This window comes from Mesocricetus auratus, unplaced genomic scaffold, assembly GCF_017639785.1.
Source record: "Mesocricetus auratus isolate SY011 unplaced genomic scaffold, BCM_Maur_2.0 Super-Scaffold_100014, whole genome shotgun sequence".
In the NCBI taxonomy this organism is placed as follows: Eukaryota; Metazoa; Chordata; class Mammalia; order Rodentia; family Cricetidae; genus Mesocricetus; species Mesocricetus auratus.
In genome coordinates, this window is record NW_024429197.1 from 21,324,037 (window position 1) to 21,341,656 (window position 17,620).

General features: G+C 39.6%; 1 protein-coding gene across 12 annotated transcripts in view; it reads right to left on the reverse strand.

Annotated features, from left to right (window-relative positions):
* The window catches only part of Scmh1 (Scm polycomb group protein homolog 1), a 125,386-nt gene that overhangs the window by 41,799 nt on the left and 65,967 nt on the right, over positions 1-17,620 (reverse strand). For all 12 annotated transcript variants that reach the window (XM_040756746.1, XM_040756752.1, XM_040756751.1 and 9 more), the window contains 2 exons: positions 11,192-11,280; positions 8,643-8,886 (listed from right to left, as the gene is read on the reverse strand). In XM_040756746.1, coding sequence (XP_040612680.1) covers positions 8,643-8,886; positions 11,192-11,280 — 333 coding nt within the window. The remainder of the gene's footprint in view (positions 1-8,642; positions 8,887-11,191; positions 11,281-17,620) is intronic.

Consider the following 17,620-nt stretch of genomic DNA (forward strand, 5'->3'; position numbering starts at 1 on the left):
CCCCCAAGAAACTTTGGGGAATGATAGACCTAGTCACTATTTTGATTATGGCAATGGTAGCCGTCCATACATATTTATGTGGCACATGCCTTTAATTCCAGCACTTGGGAGGCAGAGGCAGGCTGATCTCTGTGAGTTCGAGACTAGCCTGGTCTACAAGAGCTAGTTCCAGGGCAGCCTCCAAAGCCACAGAGAAACCCTGTCTCCAAACCCCAACCCCCAGAATCCCCCCAAAACAAAAACCTTTTTCAAAATGTACATTTAAAATATGACCTTCTTTGTATGCGTTGAGGATTGAGCCAGGACCTCACTTAAGCTACTGCACATATTCTCCCCTGAACTAGTGATCTCTCTAGCCACTGAAATGACCTTATATAATGCCTAATTTTACTATAAATATTTATGCCTGTCTCACATCACTGGAACAGAAGTGCCATGAAAGTGGGGAGACTGTCCATTTGTGTCACTGCTGAATCCTCAGGTTGGTTTACAGTTATGCATTAAATAAATAATTTGGTTAATTAATAAATGCATTCCATAAATGCTAAGAAAAGAAACTCTGAGACAATAGGGTAATTTTCCATTCTTTTAGACTCATTGATGTGCTTTAGACTTAAGAGAATGGGATTATTATTTTTGTTGATTTCAAAATCTCTCTTGGATATGATGAACCAGCCTGCCTCCATCTTGGGCTTGAATGCTATCTTACAGTAAAGAAAAACTAGGCTGATTCCTGTTTCTGATTAAATCTTTGTTTCTTAAGAATGGGGCTATGCCTCACTTGTAACCTTAACTACAAATGGTTCTATACTGTCTGTTCCAGGAAATGGCAATTATGTCTTTGTTCCAGAAGGTTGTTTATAACATCTTGCAACCCTACTTTTTTCCCCAAAAAGTTGTTATGACTACCTTGCAATCATACCTTTATTTCAAGAGGTTGCTATGACCAACTTTTTATGCATATGTTCTGCTTCTGTAACCCTGCCTACTTGCCTACCAAATCTCCTATTTGGAAATCTCTTACTCCTGAACTATAAAAACCCTTATCTTCTCCATGTTCAATGTTGATCTCTTGAACTCTGCTTTAGCGAGAGATAGCCCATGTGAAGGAATAAAAATAAGCTTGCTTTAATTAATTTGTCCACATCTTTCTCCTCACATCTGTGGGATTAACAGATGATCTCCACTATCATTAGAAATATTATTTATGCTTTAGCTGGGCACTGGTGGCCCATGTCTTTAATCCCAGCACTCAGGAGGCAGAGGTGGGCAGATCTCTATGAGTTTGAGGCCAGTCTGGTCTACAGAGCAAGTTCCAGGACAGGCTCCAAGGCAATACAGAGAAACCCTGTCTCAAACAAACAAACAACCCCCCCCAAAAACAAAAAATCAAAAGAAATATTATTTATGTTTCATTTAGTATGGCACTACTGTAGTGTGGTATATATTTTCCCCATTTGTAGTGGTTAATTTTATAGTAATAGTATTATAATAATAGCAATGTAATACAGTAATAGTCTAGTATATCATGTATAATATAGTAATGATAACACAGGCTATAGCTGTGTTATATATTAGTCACAGAAATGCAATGGAAATTGTTTTAGAGCTTACTATTTTCAAGACATGAGCATTTTGTCCATGTGATTTCATTTACCCCCCCCTAATTTTTTGAAGTATTGTTCCCTTATACATGGGAATTTGAGGGTTAGGGGTGAATTAACTGCTGTTGAAGGGCAGAGTTACAGCCTACCCTCAATGGCTTTATTTATATGAAAGGCTCTACTTTGCCTATCCTGTTGAGTATCTTTAAAATGTTCATTAACAGTGTTACCCGGCTCATTATACAACTCTCAAGGCTTGGGGGGAGACATTTGTCCTGAGAATGACACTTCCAAACTTTGAAATGGGTTAGGGACAAAAGTAGAAGTTGCCTGAGAATAAATTGGGATATTTAGAAGAGAGAATATTATACTTTATCCCAAATTTCATGTCTAGCTTCATTTGATTTTACTTCTGAGCTGTTAGTGGTTATTCTCTGCCAGCCTTGGGTTTGTACCTAAGGAGCCAGTCCTGATTCTTCCCCTGCCTATAGTGAAGTATGTTAGTAAAGACACATTGATGAAAAACACTGGAGACCTGAGGACTGCACATAGCAGATCCCAGCCCCACGGGATTCAGCCCGCCCAGAGACTGCCAGCTTCCAAGTCCCATTCTCCACCCACGGGACAGGCAAGGTAAGTGTGGGACTGTCTCTAGCCTGCTTTCTGGTGCCCTGAGCAGAACCACCTGAGACCTGGGGACTGCGCAGCAGATCCCAGCCTGACAGGATTCAGCCTGCCCAGAGACTGCCAGCACCATAGTCCCTTTCTCCACCCATGGGCCTAGATAGGCCTGGGCCGGGTTACAGCCCACCTTCCAGTGATCTGCACACAACTAGCCAAGGACAGGGTACTGCACAGTGCAGCTCCCATCCCGGCAGGAGCCAGCCTGCCCAGGGACTGCCAGCATCCAAGTCTCATTCTCCACCCATGGGACAGGAGAGGGTCCAACCTACCCAGAGATTGCCAAGGTCCTGATACTAGGATGGCCTCCATCCATGAAAGAGGAAAGCCACTAAGGTATTGGACCTGTTCCCACCCACTGGAAAGGAACCGTGGTAACATACCCACCAGGAGAGGAAGAGACTCTGTACCCACAGGAAGAAATAATGGGAAGCAGACAATATAAAAACATACCCACCAACAGAAAACCCAATATGACACTGCCAGAAACTAGAGAATCTACACTCGCAAAGACCTGAACAGCCCATTGCAAAGGAAGCAGATAAAACAGACCTTAAAAACAACTTCATGAAAATGATAGAGGACCTCAAAGAGGATATGAGAAAATCCCTTAAAGAAATGGAAGAAAACAAACCAAAAATGCAAAAAATGCAAGAAATGGAGGAAAAAACAATCCAAAAAATGCAAGAAATGGAAGAAACAACAAACCAAAAAAATCTAACAAATGCAAGAAAAGACAAAGCAAAAATTGAAAGAAACAATTCAAAGAATGCAAAGGTTGAAAGCTGAAATATAGACAATAAAAAAAAAACACAGTCTGAAGTAATGCTGGAAATAGAAAAGCTGGGAAAATGGTCAGGTACTACAGATGTAAGCATAACCAACAGAATACAAGAGATGGGAGAGAAAATCTCAGGTGTTGAAGATACACTAGGGGAAATAGATTCATTAACCAAAGAAAATCTTAAGTCCAACAAATCCCTAACACAAAATATCCAGGAAATATGGGACACTGTGAAAGAACCAAACCTAAGAATAATAGGTATAGAAGAAGGGGGAAGAAAACTACCTCAAAGGGGCAGAAAACATATTCAACAAGATCAAAGAAGGAAACTTTCCCAACTTAAAGAAAGACATGCCAATGAAGGTATAAGAAGCCTACAGAGCCGGGTGGTGGTGGCGCACGCCTTTAATCCCAGCACTCGGGAGGCAGAGGCAGGCGGATCTCTGTGAGTTCGAGGCTGGGCTGGACCGATAGCCTCCAAAACAATACAGAGAAACCCTGTCTCGTAAAAAAAAAAAAGCCTACAGAACACCAAATAGAGTGGACCACAAAAGGAAGTCCCCTTGCCACATAATAGTAAAAATCCTGAACATACAGAATAAAGAAAGAATATTAAGAGCAGCAAAGGAAAAAGGCCAAGTAACATACAAAGGCAAACCTATCAGAATCACATCTGACTTCTCCATGGAAACTCTGAAAGCCAGAAGGTCCTGGATAGATATTCTACCAACACTAAGGGACCACGGATGCCAGCCCAGACTGCTATACCCAGCAAAGCTTTCAATCACTATAGACGGAGAAAACAATATATTCCATGACAAAACCAGATTTAAACAATACATATCCACTAACCCAGCCCTACAGAAAGTTCTGGAAGGAAAACTCCAACCCAAGGGAGTTAACTACAACTAGAAAAACATAGGCAATAGATAATCCCACCTTACCAACAGCCAAAAGAAAAAAGAGGTGGAAATCCACATATAATTCCACCACCATCAACCATTCCAAAACAAACAAGAATGAGCAATCAATGGTCATTAATATCACTCAATACTAATGGTCTTAACTCATCCATAAAGACACAGGTTAACCGGATGGATGCGAAGACAGAACCCAGCCTTCTGCTGCATATAAGAAACACACCTCAGCCTCAAAGACAGACATAACCTCAGAGTTAAGGGTTGGGAAGAGATTTTCCAATCAAATGGACCCAAGAAACAAGCAGGGGTAGCAATCCTAATATCTAACAAACTAGGTTTTAAAATAAAATCAATCAAAGGAGATGAAGGAGGGCATTTCATACTCATCACAGGAGAAATCCACCAAGATGAAGTTTCAATTTTGAACATCTATGGCCTAAATAAAAAGGCATCCATGTTCATAAAAGAATCATTACTAAAACTCAAATAATATATAAAGCCCCACTTATAGTGGGTGACTTTAACACCCCACTCTCACCACTAGACAGGACTACCAGACAGAAACTTAAAAAAGAAGCAAAAGAACTAATAGAAGTTATGACCCAATTGGTATTAACAGACATCTATAGAACATTCCATCCAGATAAAAAAGAATATACCTTCTTCTCAGCGCCACATGGAATCTTCTCAAAACTCAACCACATACTTGGCAATATATCTAACCTCAATAGGTACAAAAAATTTTACCACTATGCGGTAAAATTAGAATTCAACAACAACACAAATTGCAGAAACCCTACAAACTCATGGAAATTGAACAATGCACAATTGCACCAAATTCTGGTCAAAGAAGAAATAAAAAAAGAAATTAAAGACTTCCTAGAATTTGAAAGTCTTTTGGTTTTTAATTCTGTATTCTAACAGCTCTGCCATTGTGGGTGGCAAGCAAGACTTGATGTAGTTTTTAATATTTCTTCAATAAAGTGTTCTGTAAAGCAAAAAAAAATTCCTAGAATTCAATGAGAATGAAGACACAACATAACCAAATGTATGGGACACTTTGAAAGCAGTGCTGCAAGGGAAGTTCATAGCACTAAGTGCCCACGTGAAGAAATTGGAGAATAGTTACACTAGAGAATTAACAGCACAGATGAAAGCTCTAGAACACAAAGAAGCAAACTCACTCAGGAGGAGTAGATGCCAGGAAATAATCAAATTGAGGGTTGAAGTCAATAAAGCAGAAATTAGGAAAACAATACAAAGAATCAATGTAATGAAGAGTTGGTTGTTTGAGAAAATCAACAAGATAGACAAACCTTTATCCAAACTTACCAAACAGCCGAGAGTGAACATGCAAATTAACAAAATCAGAAATGAAAAGGGGACATAACAATGGGACACAGGAAATCCAGAGAATCATCAGGTCATAATTTGAAAAACTGTACTTGACAAAATTTGAAAATCTAAAGGAAATGGACAATTTTCTGGATAAATGTCACTTGCAAAAATTAAATCAAGAACAGATAAGCAATGTAGATAGACCTATAACCCCCAAGGAAATAGAAGCAGTCATCAAAAGTCTCCCAAACAAAAAAAGCCTAGGGCCAGATGACCTCAGTGCAGAATTCTACCAGAAATTCAAAGAAGAGCTTATACCAATTCTTCTCAAAGAAGCAGGTCTTTGCCAAATTCTTTCTACAAGGCTTCAATAACCTTGAAACCCAAGCCACACAAAGACGAAACTAAGAAAGAGAACTTCAGATCAATATCCCTCATGAACATTGATGCAAAAATACTCAATAAAATACTGGCAAATCGGAGCCAAGAACGCATCAGAAAACTCATCCACCATGACCAAGTAGGCTTCATCCCAGGGATGCAGGGATGGTTCAACATACAAAAATCCATCAATGTAATGCACCATATAAACAAGCTGAGAAACAAAAATCACATGATCATCTCACTAGATGCTGAAAAAGCCTTTGACAAAATCCAACACCCCTTCATGATAAAGGTCTTGGAGAGATTCGGGATAACAAGAACTTAACATAATAAAAGCTATATACAGCAAACCAACAGTCAACGTCAAATTAAATGGACAGAAACTCAACGCAATTCCTCTAAAATCAGGAACAAGACAAGGCTGTCCACTCTCTCCATACCTCTTCAATATTGTACAGCAATACGGCAACAAAAAGAGATCAAGGGGATACAAATTGGAAAGGAAGAGGTCAAACTTTCACTATTTGCAGATGATATGATAGTTTATATAAGTGACCCAAAAAACTCTACCAGGGTACTCCTACAGCTGATAAATACCTTCAGCAAAGTGGTAGGATACAAGATCAACTCAAGAAAATCAGTAACCCTACAATATACAGATGATAAAATGGCCGAGAAAGAAATCAGAGAAACATCACCCTTCACAATAGCCACAAACAACATAAAATACCTTGGGGTAATACTAACCAAACAAGTGAAAGATCTGTATCACAAGAACTTTGAGTCTTTAAAGAGAGAAATTAAAGAAGACACCAGAAAATGGAAAGATCTCCCTCTTGGATAGGTAGGATCAACATAGTAAAAATGGCAATCTTACCGAAAGCAATATACAGATTTAATGCAATCCCCATTAAAATACCAGCACAATTCTTCACAGATCTTGAAAGAACAATTTTCAACTGTATATGGAAAAACAAAAGACTCAGGATAGCCAAAACAACCCTGTTCAACAAGGCAACATCCGGAGGCATCACCATCCCTGACTTCAAGCTCTATTACAGAGCTATGGTCCTGAAAACAGTTTGGTATTGGCACAAAAATAGACAGGTAGACCAATGGAATCAAATTGAACACTCCAACATTAACCCATACACGTACAAACACCTGATCTTTGACAAAGAAGCTAAAATTATACAATGGAAAAAAGAAAGCATCTTCAACAAATGGTGCTGGCATAACTGGAGGCTGACATGTAGAAGACTGCAGATAGATTCATGTCTATTGCCATGCACAAAACTTAAATCCAAATGGATCAAAGACTTCAATATAAATCCGGCCACACTAAACCTGTTAGAAGAGAAAGTGGGAGGTACCCTTGAATGAATTGGTACAGGAGACCGCTTCCTGAACATAACTCCAGTAGCACAGACACTAAGATCAACAATTAATAAATGGGACCTCCTGAAACTGAGAAGCTTCTGTAAGGCAAAGGACACATTCAGCAAGTCAAAAAGGTGACCCACAGATGGGAAAAGATATTTACTAACCTGACATCTGACAGAGGGCTGATCTCCAAAATTTACAAAGAACTCAATAAGCAAGTCTCCAAAACACCAAAGGATTCAATCAAAAACTGGGGTCCAGAACTAGAGAATTCTCAGTAGAGGAGTCTAAAATGGCTGAGAGACACTTAAGAAAGTGCTCAACATCCCTAGCCATCTGGGAAATGCAAATCAAAACAACTCTGAGATACCATCTTACTCCTGTCAGAATGGCTAAAATAAAAAACTCCAATGACAGTTTATGCTGGAGAGGATGTGGAGAAAGGGTAACACTCCTTCACTGTTGGTGGGAGTGCTGACTTGTACAGCCACTTTGGAAATCAGTATGGAGATTCCTCAGGAAAATGGGAATAAGCCTACCACAAGACCCAGCAATTCCACTCTTGGGCATATACTCAAAAGATGCATATTCATACAACAAGGATGTCTGTTCCACTATGTTCATAGCAGCATTATTTGTAATAGCCAGAACCTGGAAGCAACCTAGATGACCCTCAGCTGAAGAGTGGATAGAGAAAATGTGGTACATTTACACAATGGAGTACTATTCAGCGGAAAAAAAAAACAACAGAATTTTGAAATTTTCAGGCAAATGGATGGACTAGAAGAAACCATCCTGAGTGAGGTAACCCAGTCACAAAAAGAGAAATGTGGTATGTATTTACTCATTTATGGATTTTAGACATGAATCAGGGGAGTGCCAGCATACAATCTCATTGCCAGAGAGTCTGGGAAACAGAACCTTCATCTAGTAGTGACTGATGAAAGCAGAGGCAGATACCCACAGGTAAATACTGAAGTGAACTCCTGGAGTCCAGTGTCAGAAAGGGATAACTGATGAGCAAAGAAGTTAAGACTGGGCTGGTTTAACCCACAAAAACAGTTGACCTGAACAAGGGGGAGATCTTGGACTCCAGATTGATGGCTGTGTGCAAAACATGGGACTGACCTAGACCCCCTGAATATGGGTATCATTGAGGAGGCCTAGGTAATCTATGGGGCCTTGGGTAGTATTTATCCCTGGTGTACAAATAGACTTTGAGTGCCCATCCCACAATGAGGGGTGTTCTTTCAGCCTGGACTCTTGAAGGAGGGCCTAGACCCTACCCTGAATGAAATGACAGACTCTGTAGATCCACCATAGAGGGCCTCACTCTCTCTGGGGATCAGAGTGGAGATTGGATGGGGGACTGAGGGGCCTGGTGGGGAGGGATGGAGAGAAGGGAAGGGAGAGGGAGCTGAGATTGACATGTGAAACAAGCTTGTTTCTAATTTAAATAAATAAAAAAAGACACGTTGACCACAAAAGACCTGGGGGATTTCTCCTAGCATTTGAGCTCTGGTTTTAGAGGACTACAGGGCTCTTTACCTTTGGTGCCAGGTGGCTGCAGGTTATCTCCAGTCAAAGAGCACCAGCCCACAGGAAAGATGTCCCGGGAGTCAAATCGGCACCAGTAGTCAAATGCCCCTCTCCACCCATCAAAAGTGACAAGCACCTCTGAACCTCGAACTTCTCCAATAGTGGCTGGGCAAATGAAATGAGGGTTCTTTCTGTCTACAGCTTCTAACTTCATTCCCATTTTGAAGAAGTTGTGGGAAGGTGATGGTGGCTCCTAGATGAGAAACAGAAATATTCAGACAGATCTCTAACTTGTGAGGTAGACACAGATCAAGCTTCAAATACATTCATTGTCCACTCTATTCTTTCTCCTAGTAAATGAATTCCTGGTTCGAAGTGTCCCTCTACCTTGTCATTCTTTAAATTTTTGTTACATTTATTTGGTGTGTGGATATGTGTGGGGTGTATGTGCTCTGGCACATATGTAGTTAAAATACAACTTATGGGAGTTCTACCACATGGATTCCAGGGATAGGACTTGTATCGTCAAACTTGGCAGCTAGCCCTCTTACCCACTGAGCCATCTTGCCAGTTCCTCATGCTTTTTTACTAACATTTTTTCTAGGCATATTAATATTCCATTTTAAATATGAATGTTATCTTAAATTTTTTATCAAACTATTAGTTTTTATAAAGTAGGAATGAATGATGCTTTAAAAGTTGATCAATGATACTGATTGATATGAATCTCTGCCTGCTTTATTTATCAATCACTGAGAGATACACATGGAAATATTTCCTACTGAATGCAGGTTTTCCAGTTTTGTTGTGTGTTGTAGAATGGGGCCCTCTGAGAAAAACAGCTACCACCATCAGAGCAGCTGCATCTGCTTTCAACACCAGTACTAGCAGCCTGTCAATGTTCCCTCAGAGAAGGAGGGCAGAGGAAGGGCCACTAGATTCTCTCCTGTACTTCTCAGGCATTTTATGTAATTCTTCCATAATTTCACACAGTCTTAGGGTCTAGTGAGGTATTAAAGTACATAATCTGTGGAAGTTTATCTGGAGAGAGGAGCCCCACCTACTTATGTAGATATGGGGAAACCATCATCCATGCTGGATGAAGACGACTTTCCAGTGTAGCTGCTGTGAGGTCACTTACATTTCTGTAAGCAGCCCCTCACTGTGCTCTGGAAGTATGCCCAATGAATCCTGGGATGAACTTTGCTTTGGGTCTTTTAAGGAGAGGCTAGACAGTGGGAAGAATTTCCACACCTCCACTGATTAGCATTTTTTCCTTCGTGTACTCTGAGGCTATTTTCATGGAGCAATGCACTATGATTGCTTTGTTTTCTTGTTGAACTGTACCTTTTAATCATCACCTAGTGACTTATTTAATGCTTTTTAGTATCAATAGCCTTGTCTGACATAAGTATACTTTATATCAATTTTAACCTGATAAAGTTTATCTGGTACTATCTTTTATGTTTTCTTTTTATGTGTAATATAGGGTTTTACTACGCATCCATGGCTTGCCTGGAGCTTGCTATATAGACTAGGTTGTCCTTGAATGCATAGAGATTCACCCACCTCAGCCTCTACCTCCCAAGTGTGGAATTAAAGGTATGTGCCACAATGTAGCTACTGTCAATATTTTTAAGTTATTACACTTAAGTAGTGTCTGTTACAAATGGTTATGTTGCAATTAAAATTTCTTATGATAACCAGGGTATCAGAATATTTATTTACATATTTATTTGTGAGAGGAGGTCTTCATATGTTTCATAAGTTTAACCCAAAAGCCTCAAGGGATTTTCCCATCTTAGCCTCCTGAAATCTTGAACGGCATATAGGCAGGTGCCTCTAAGACCATCTCTTTTTATTACAGATATCTTACTGTTTCTATTTAGTCTGATTTAGGATTCTTTTACTTTCTAAAAACTAAGTTTTCTTACTTTCCCTTTGCTTACTGAGATAAATAAACATTCTATTTATAACTGTTTGGTGGATCCCTTAAGATTTTAACTGTACAGCTGATACATAAATTCTTAAACATTTCTATTGAAATTTCTTAATATAATAACTCAGAAGTTATTCTATTGTAATTGTTTCATGGATTCCCTTAAGTGTTTAACTGTATAGATGACAAAATCTAAACCATCTTTGTAGTCCTAGACAATGGAAGAGCTTTAGACTGTTTTAATTACTCCTGAGTTATACTGAGATAAGTAATTAATTCCTACATTATTTTTACACCTGATTAACAACTTTTGTTATTATAATTAGAGCAATCTACATGTTAACAAACCCATTTCCTCACCAATTCTTCTTACACTTCATTCTTACTTTGTGGTTCAATTGCTTTCTTCCTGAAACACAGTCAATGGCTACGCTAGGCTCTACCTGCACTGGTTTGTTTGATAATCTGATTTTCACCTCCATTCTGAAATGACAGCATAGCTGGATGTCAACTCCAAGGCAGATGACTTAGTACTTTGAAACACAGTCTATTGCCTTTCACTTGAACTGCTGCTGTGGAGGAATGTGCTGCAGATGGCAATAGCTAAAGGACAGTATACCTTATGGAAAATTTTGATGGGAGCCATCTCTGCTCCATTTAGTGTCTTCAAAAGGAACATGGGCCAAGAGGAGGCATTCAGCCGAAATCCTGCAGTAAATATAATGAAGATCGGGTTAAAAAATGTTCCAAAGGGCAAGGTGATACCAAATTCTCTCTCTAGAATCTAGCTACTCATGTCACACCTATGCTGTGACAGCCACAGAATCATAGGCTCTAAGAAAGGGTTTAAAACTGGACAAGAGAAATGGCTCATTAGACAGATGTAGAAAAGGAGGCTCATTGGAGGGAATGAAAATTTATTCTAGGTAATATAGACAATAGGTTGTACAACAGGGTCTCCAAACCAATATTTTGAGTTTGAGACAAATATTACCACAATTCCTCAATCACTTCTTGCATAAATCCAAGACAGATATAAGATAGGATGAACAGATACTTGGAAGTGATCTAAACAGTAGATTATAAAATTGGATTTAATAGTCTCTTAAGACAAAAAAGTTGACAAGCAAGTCAATCACTATAAATTAATATACTATTTTCCTGTGGCTCTCTGAAGACAGTCACACACGCACACCATGCTTTTTGACTTCCTTGCCTTCTTAAATAACTGAGAACAATGAACTGAAGATCATTCTACCCCAAATTATTCATTTTCCCCAAAAATAAGAAGCTTAAAAATTTAACTGTCCATTGAAATCCACAAAGTCAATGAGAATATAGTATAGAATTAGTGAGTTGTGAAAATTAAGATCATTATTAAATTTGGTTTTCTGATTTGATCCCCAAGTCCTCCTTTCAATTTGGCTTCAACTCTCTATCCTGAAATGGTTTAAAGCTGTCTCCCAGCCTCAGCCTTCTCATCAGTCAGTCGATGCTGAACATATGGAACTAACAACAGAAAGCACAAGTGAGTGTGAAGCTCTGAACCAACTACTTTCCTCTGACCACTAAATCCTTACGACAGTCTCAAAACATAGGGGAGAAAAGAAAATGAACGTTAACAAGGTGCTATACCTCCATATGATTTACATTTCCTGTCCCAATCTGACTTTGTGAAGTCAACCTTCCTAAGATGAAGTAGGCTCTTGGGAGACCTCATCCCTATCAACACTAGCAATAGCAAGGTGGGATTTTATCACTTAATCTAAAACTGCAATCTTTTACTTTTTTGATTGGTTAGCCTATTTTTCTCTTTTTTAAAAAACAAAACAGAACAAAACAATACTCTAACTCTACATGATTTGGTGGCGATTTCAATCAGGTTGCTCTATCCACTTGACCACAGGGTAGAAAATAACATCATGTTAGGGCATCAGACTCCTTTAGATAAAAGTTTTATGTGTAAATGTGGGTCAATTATTTTGTGTCATTAAAAGTATGCTAAGAGGGGTCATAGTTGTAAGAATATATATACATTCAGCATTGCTGCATGTAAAACAAACCCAAATAAAACCAATGTAGGCCTGGGATGGAGAAAACTATAGCATTTAAAACAATTCAGGCACAATACCAGATAATTTCTTGGCCTTCTTGGCTGTATGGTTAAATAATTCTTGCTTCTCTTTTTTCCTTCCCTAATCTGTCTTGAGCTAGGTTTTTGAGTATTACACTTGCTTTGATCATAGTTTTTGTTTGTTTTTTTTAAATCAAAGTCCTCTGGAAAGACTGGTGTGTGTGTGTGTGTGTTGTGTATGAGGGAGAGAACATGGAGGTATCTCAATCAGGTGCCTGCACTGTTAGGAAATTCAGGTTTCATGCCCTCAATTTCTAGTGACCAGAGTGTTCAACCAGGTAATTCAACTCCACTTTTAAAGAAAAGGTCACCAAGAGTCTTCCATTTCAGTTGGAACTTGTACTGAATATATTATCCACTTTACATGCTATCTCTTACTTAACATTGAACATGACACCATAAGGCAGATACAATTACCTGCAGTTTATAGAAAATGCAATGGAGATAGAGTAGTAGGTTGTCCAATGTCACATTAGTGTGGTGGGGACAGATTTCAATATAGTGACTGTTTATCCCTATATCTTATAGTTCTTTGTTTATTTCCTTCTAGCAAGCATCTTTAGGGGTAGAAGGGCAAGATACACATTAGCAAGGCAATACTAAGGAGTCTTATTCCATGGTGTCCAAGGTGATGTGGATTTCTTTCCCCATCCAAATTCAAGAGAATAGATAATTTGTTTAGTGTTCTTAGAAGTCATAGATCTGAGTTTTACAATGAAAAGGAGATTGAAGGCGAATTACTCAAAGATTTCAAAGACAAAGTTAAAGTAAAGAGAAGGCAAGAAACCCTTTATAGTCATTCAAGCTGCTCTTGTAGTCAGGCTGGAATCCTAGGACTTATTTTAATGTACATTTATGTGTTCGTGTGAGTGTAGGTGCATGGTGGCTTCATGTGCTTATGAAGGCTGGAACTGCTTCTCCACTTTATTTATTTATTTATTTTTTTGGTTTTTCGAGACAGGGTTTCTCTGTATTGTTTTGGAGACTGTCCTGGAACTAGCTCTGTAGACCAGGCTGGCCTTGAACTCACAGAGATCCGCCTGCCTGTGCCTCCCAAGTGCTGGGATTAAAGGCGTGCGCCACCAACGCCCGGCTCTCCACTTTATTTTTTAACTCAGGGACTTTCGAACCCGGAGCTCACTAATTGGATATACTGTTTGTCCTAGAAGCCCCATGAATCGTCTTGTCTCATCTCTCTCCTTAACCTACTAGGCTAGCTCCAAAAGGTAATATTTATTATACATGCATGTGTGAGGCTCTACTGAACTACTAAGCACTTTAAGTAAGTTATATCCTTCAATTCCAGATGCAGGTCTGAATTACATGCCAGAAAACTGGCATTGCTTCTGGAGCCAGATGGCCTAGTTAAGGTCCAGCTTATTGTTTCCCAGGTGTATAATGTTTCACAAACTAAAAAAAAATCTTCAAGCTTCAGATTCCTTAACAATGTAGGATAAAGATAGGAATTACCTCAATGGGTTGTTCTATGTATTAAGTGAATATATGAAAAGGACATAAAACGGTACATAGCATATAGTAGTAAATAAATTATGACTTTTTTTTATTACTAAAGATGAAGACTAAGGCTTAGAGATACTGGATAAAATATCCAAGGTTAGTAAATTAGTAAACAGTAAAGCCAGGATATGAACCCAGCTCTTCTGTCTCCAGAGGCTCCGTTATCACCCATCACATTAATATCTTCAATGATTTCATCACAGTCCTACCACACTGTCTTAGTTAGGGTTACTACTACTCTGATAAAAACACCATAACCAAAAACAACTTGGGGAGGAAAGGTTTATTCTCGCTTACAACTCTCAGGTCACAGTCCAACATCAAAGGAAGTTAGGAACTCAAGGCAGAAACCTAGCGGCAGGAACTGAAGCAAAGGCCAGGGAAGAGAGCTGCTTACTGGCCTGCAACCCTGTGGCTTATGCAGCTTGCTTTCTTACAACAGCCAGGACCACCTGTCCAGAGGTGGTAGCCCATGGTGAGATGGGCGCTCCCACATCAAACATCAATCAACAAAATGCACTACAGGCTTGCCCACAGGCCAATCTGGTGGGACATTGTCTCAGTTGATGCTCTCCCTTTTCAAATGACTGAAGCTTCTGTCAAGTTGACATAAAAACTAGCCAGCACACATATGACATTTGGTAAGAAAAGTTGGGGCTTATAAAGTGGTGAAAGAGGTAAGAGAATTGATATAAAAACAATCTGAGATTCTCAAGTTAAACAATAGCCTGGGATGCCTCTAGAAAAAGGGACCTTTAGCCTCTAAATGTGAACCACAGCCACCGGTTCTCTTTTTCTTGGTCCCCATACTTTTCCTGTAAAATTGACAACTGCCTTCTTCAGTAACTGCTGGATGCACAAAAGGTGTCACAATGAATAAGTCCAATACAGCACTCTTTTAAAAATCTCTCTCTCTCTCTCTCTCTCTCTCTCTCTCTCTCTCTCCTCTCTCCTCTCTCTCTCTCTCTCTCTCTCTCTCTCTCTCTCTCTCTCTCTCTCTCTCTCTCTCTCTCTCTCTCTCTCTCTCTCTCTCTCTCTCTCTCTCTCTCTCTCTCTCTCTCTCTCTCTCTCTCTCTCTCTCTCTCTCTCTCTCTCTCTCTCTCTCTCTCTCTCTCTCTCTCTCTCTCTCTCTCTCTCTCTCTCTCTCTCTCTCTCTCTCTCTCTCTCTCTCTCTCTCTCTCTCTCTCTCTCTCTTCTCTCTCTCTCTCTCTCTCTCTCTCTCTCTCTCTCTCTCTCTCTCTCTCTCTCTCTCTCTCTCTCTCTCTCTCTCTCTCTCTCTCTCTCTCTTCTCTCTCTCTCTCTCTCTCTCTCTCTCTCTCTCTCTCTCTCTCTCTCTCTCTCTCTCTCTCTCTCTCTCTCTCTCTCTCTCTCTCTCTCTCTCTCTCTCTCTCTCTCTCTCTCTCTCTCTCTCTCTCTCTCTCTCTCTCTCGTATAGTGTTTTTCCCTGCATGGATACTTACAGGCCAGAAGAGGGCATGAGATCTTATTATAGATGGTGTTAGATGGTTGTGAGCCACTATGTGGTTCCTGGGAATTGAACTTAGGATCTCTGGAAGAACAGTCAATGCTCTTAACCTCTGAGCCATCTCTCCAGCCCCTAATATAGCACTCTTAATATTTCTATCCCCTCTATACTACTTTATTAGGAGTTCAAGGAACATTGTGGAAGAGGGGATAGAAAGAAAGAGCCTAGTGGTGGTGGTGTATACCTTTGATCTCAGCACTCAGGAGGCAGAGGTAGGTAGATCTCTGAGTTCGAGGCCAGCCTGATCTAAAAAGCATGTTCCAGGACAGCCAGAGCTACACAGATAAACCTGGTCCTCTAGAGGAGGCAGAGGAAGAGGAGGAGGAAGAAGAGGAAGAGGAGGAGAAAGTGGAGGAGGAGGAAGAGGAAGAGGAGGAGGAGGAAGAAGAGGAGAAAAAGAAAGGGAAGAAAAAGAAATGAACCAGAGGAAGGGGTAGAGTGTTGTAGAACACTGTCTTCTGGGCACAGCATGAACACTATACTCAGAATCTCAGTCGTGATTACTTACACAATGCATGCACAAGACTGGGCACATCACTATCCTGTCATAGAATGTCATAGTTCATGAAGCTTTACCCCTCTCTGAAGATCTATAAGCAGTTAATGGTTGCTTGGGGGCGGGCGGGAATATTTTCCTTTAGTGGTGTAGCCACTGGTAAGGTACTTATCCCCTTATAAATAACCTGGTACCCACACAATCCAATGAGAATATTTTTTGCAACCAATAAATAAATAAATAAATAAATAAATGACGTTAGAAGGAGAACTAGTTAAGAAAAGAAAATCAGTAGGAACGGGAGGAGTACAAGAGAGGGTAATAAGAGGTGAAAATAATAATACATTAAATGCATGGATGAAAGGGTAATAATGAAATCCAGAATTATGTATAACTAATACATTCTAATAAACAATTGACATAAATCTTAGTATATATGTTTTTTCTCAACTAGAATAAGATTGATAGGGATTTTACTGAAGGGAACAAACTCCATTTATTAAATGGATGCCAGAAATTAATGGATGGTTCACCATGTTATTCCATTTAATTATCACAAAAGTCATGCATGCCCATGAGAGCTTATTAATGATGTTTCAGGTGAAGCAACTGAAACTCGATGCTAAAATCAAGGTAAAGCAAATCATTCTTGGCTACACAATTTTAAATCAGTTCTGGAACAGTCTGCAAGAGCTCTGTGCTCACTTGGCTGGGGGCTATTTTAAAATCTTCAAGAAGAAGCGGTTCTAAAGTGTTTCCAGGTGTTCTGGGAAACACTGGATAATCTGCAGTCTAGTTGTCCAGTGAACTATCAAGTCATGAATTTAAATATCTAATCATAACTTCCACCCTCTAGTGGCATGAAATAGAACATCATTTGCTGCAGATAACAACAGGGGGATCCACCCCACTCTCACATTACCACTGTCTTTTGTAATAAGCTTTGGAGAGGTACTAAAAGCTACGACTATCAATATGACTCCATGGTTCCTAGCCTGGGCTCTCTTCCCTGAAGAGTCTGGCATGTGAATGTACATACAGAAGTGTGTCCATAATCCTGTGGATTTTCCTTTCCTTTCCTGGTTTCTGGATTCACCAAATAGGATGGTAACCTAAAGTACTACTACTTACAAGACTACTCTGGGGTTATCCAATTTTTACCCCAAGAGTGGAAGAAAGGAGAAATAGAACTAGAAGAGAGGTATAGTGGAAGTTTTTATCTAGCCCAGTCCTGCCACCCTTCAGTCCCAAATAAACACACAGAGGAATATATTAATTATAAACTGCTTGACCTATGGCTCAGGCTTCTTCTTGGCTAGTTCTCTCTTAATTATTAACCAATTTTTTACTAATCTATGTATTGCCACATGGTCTT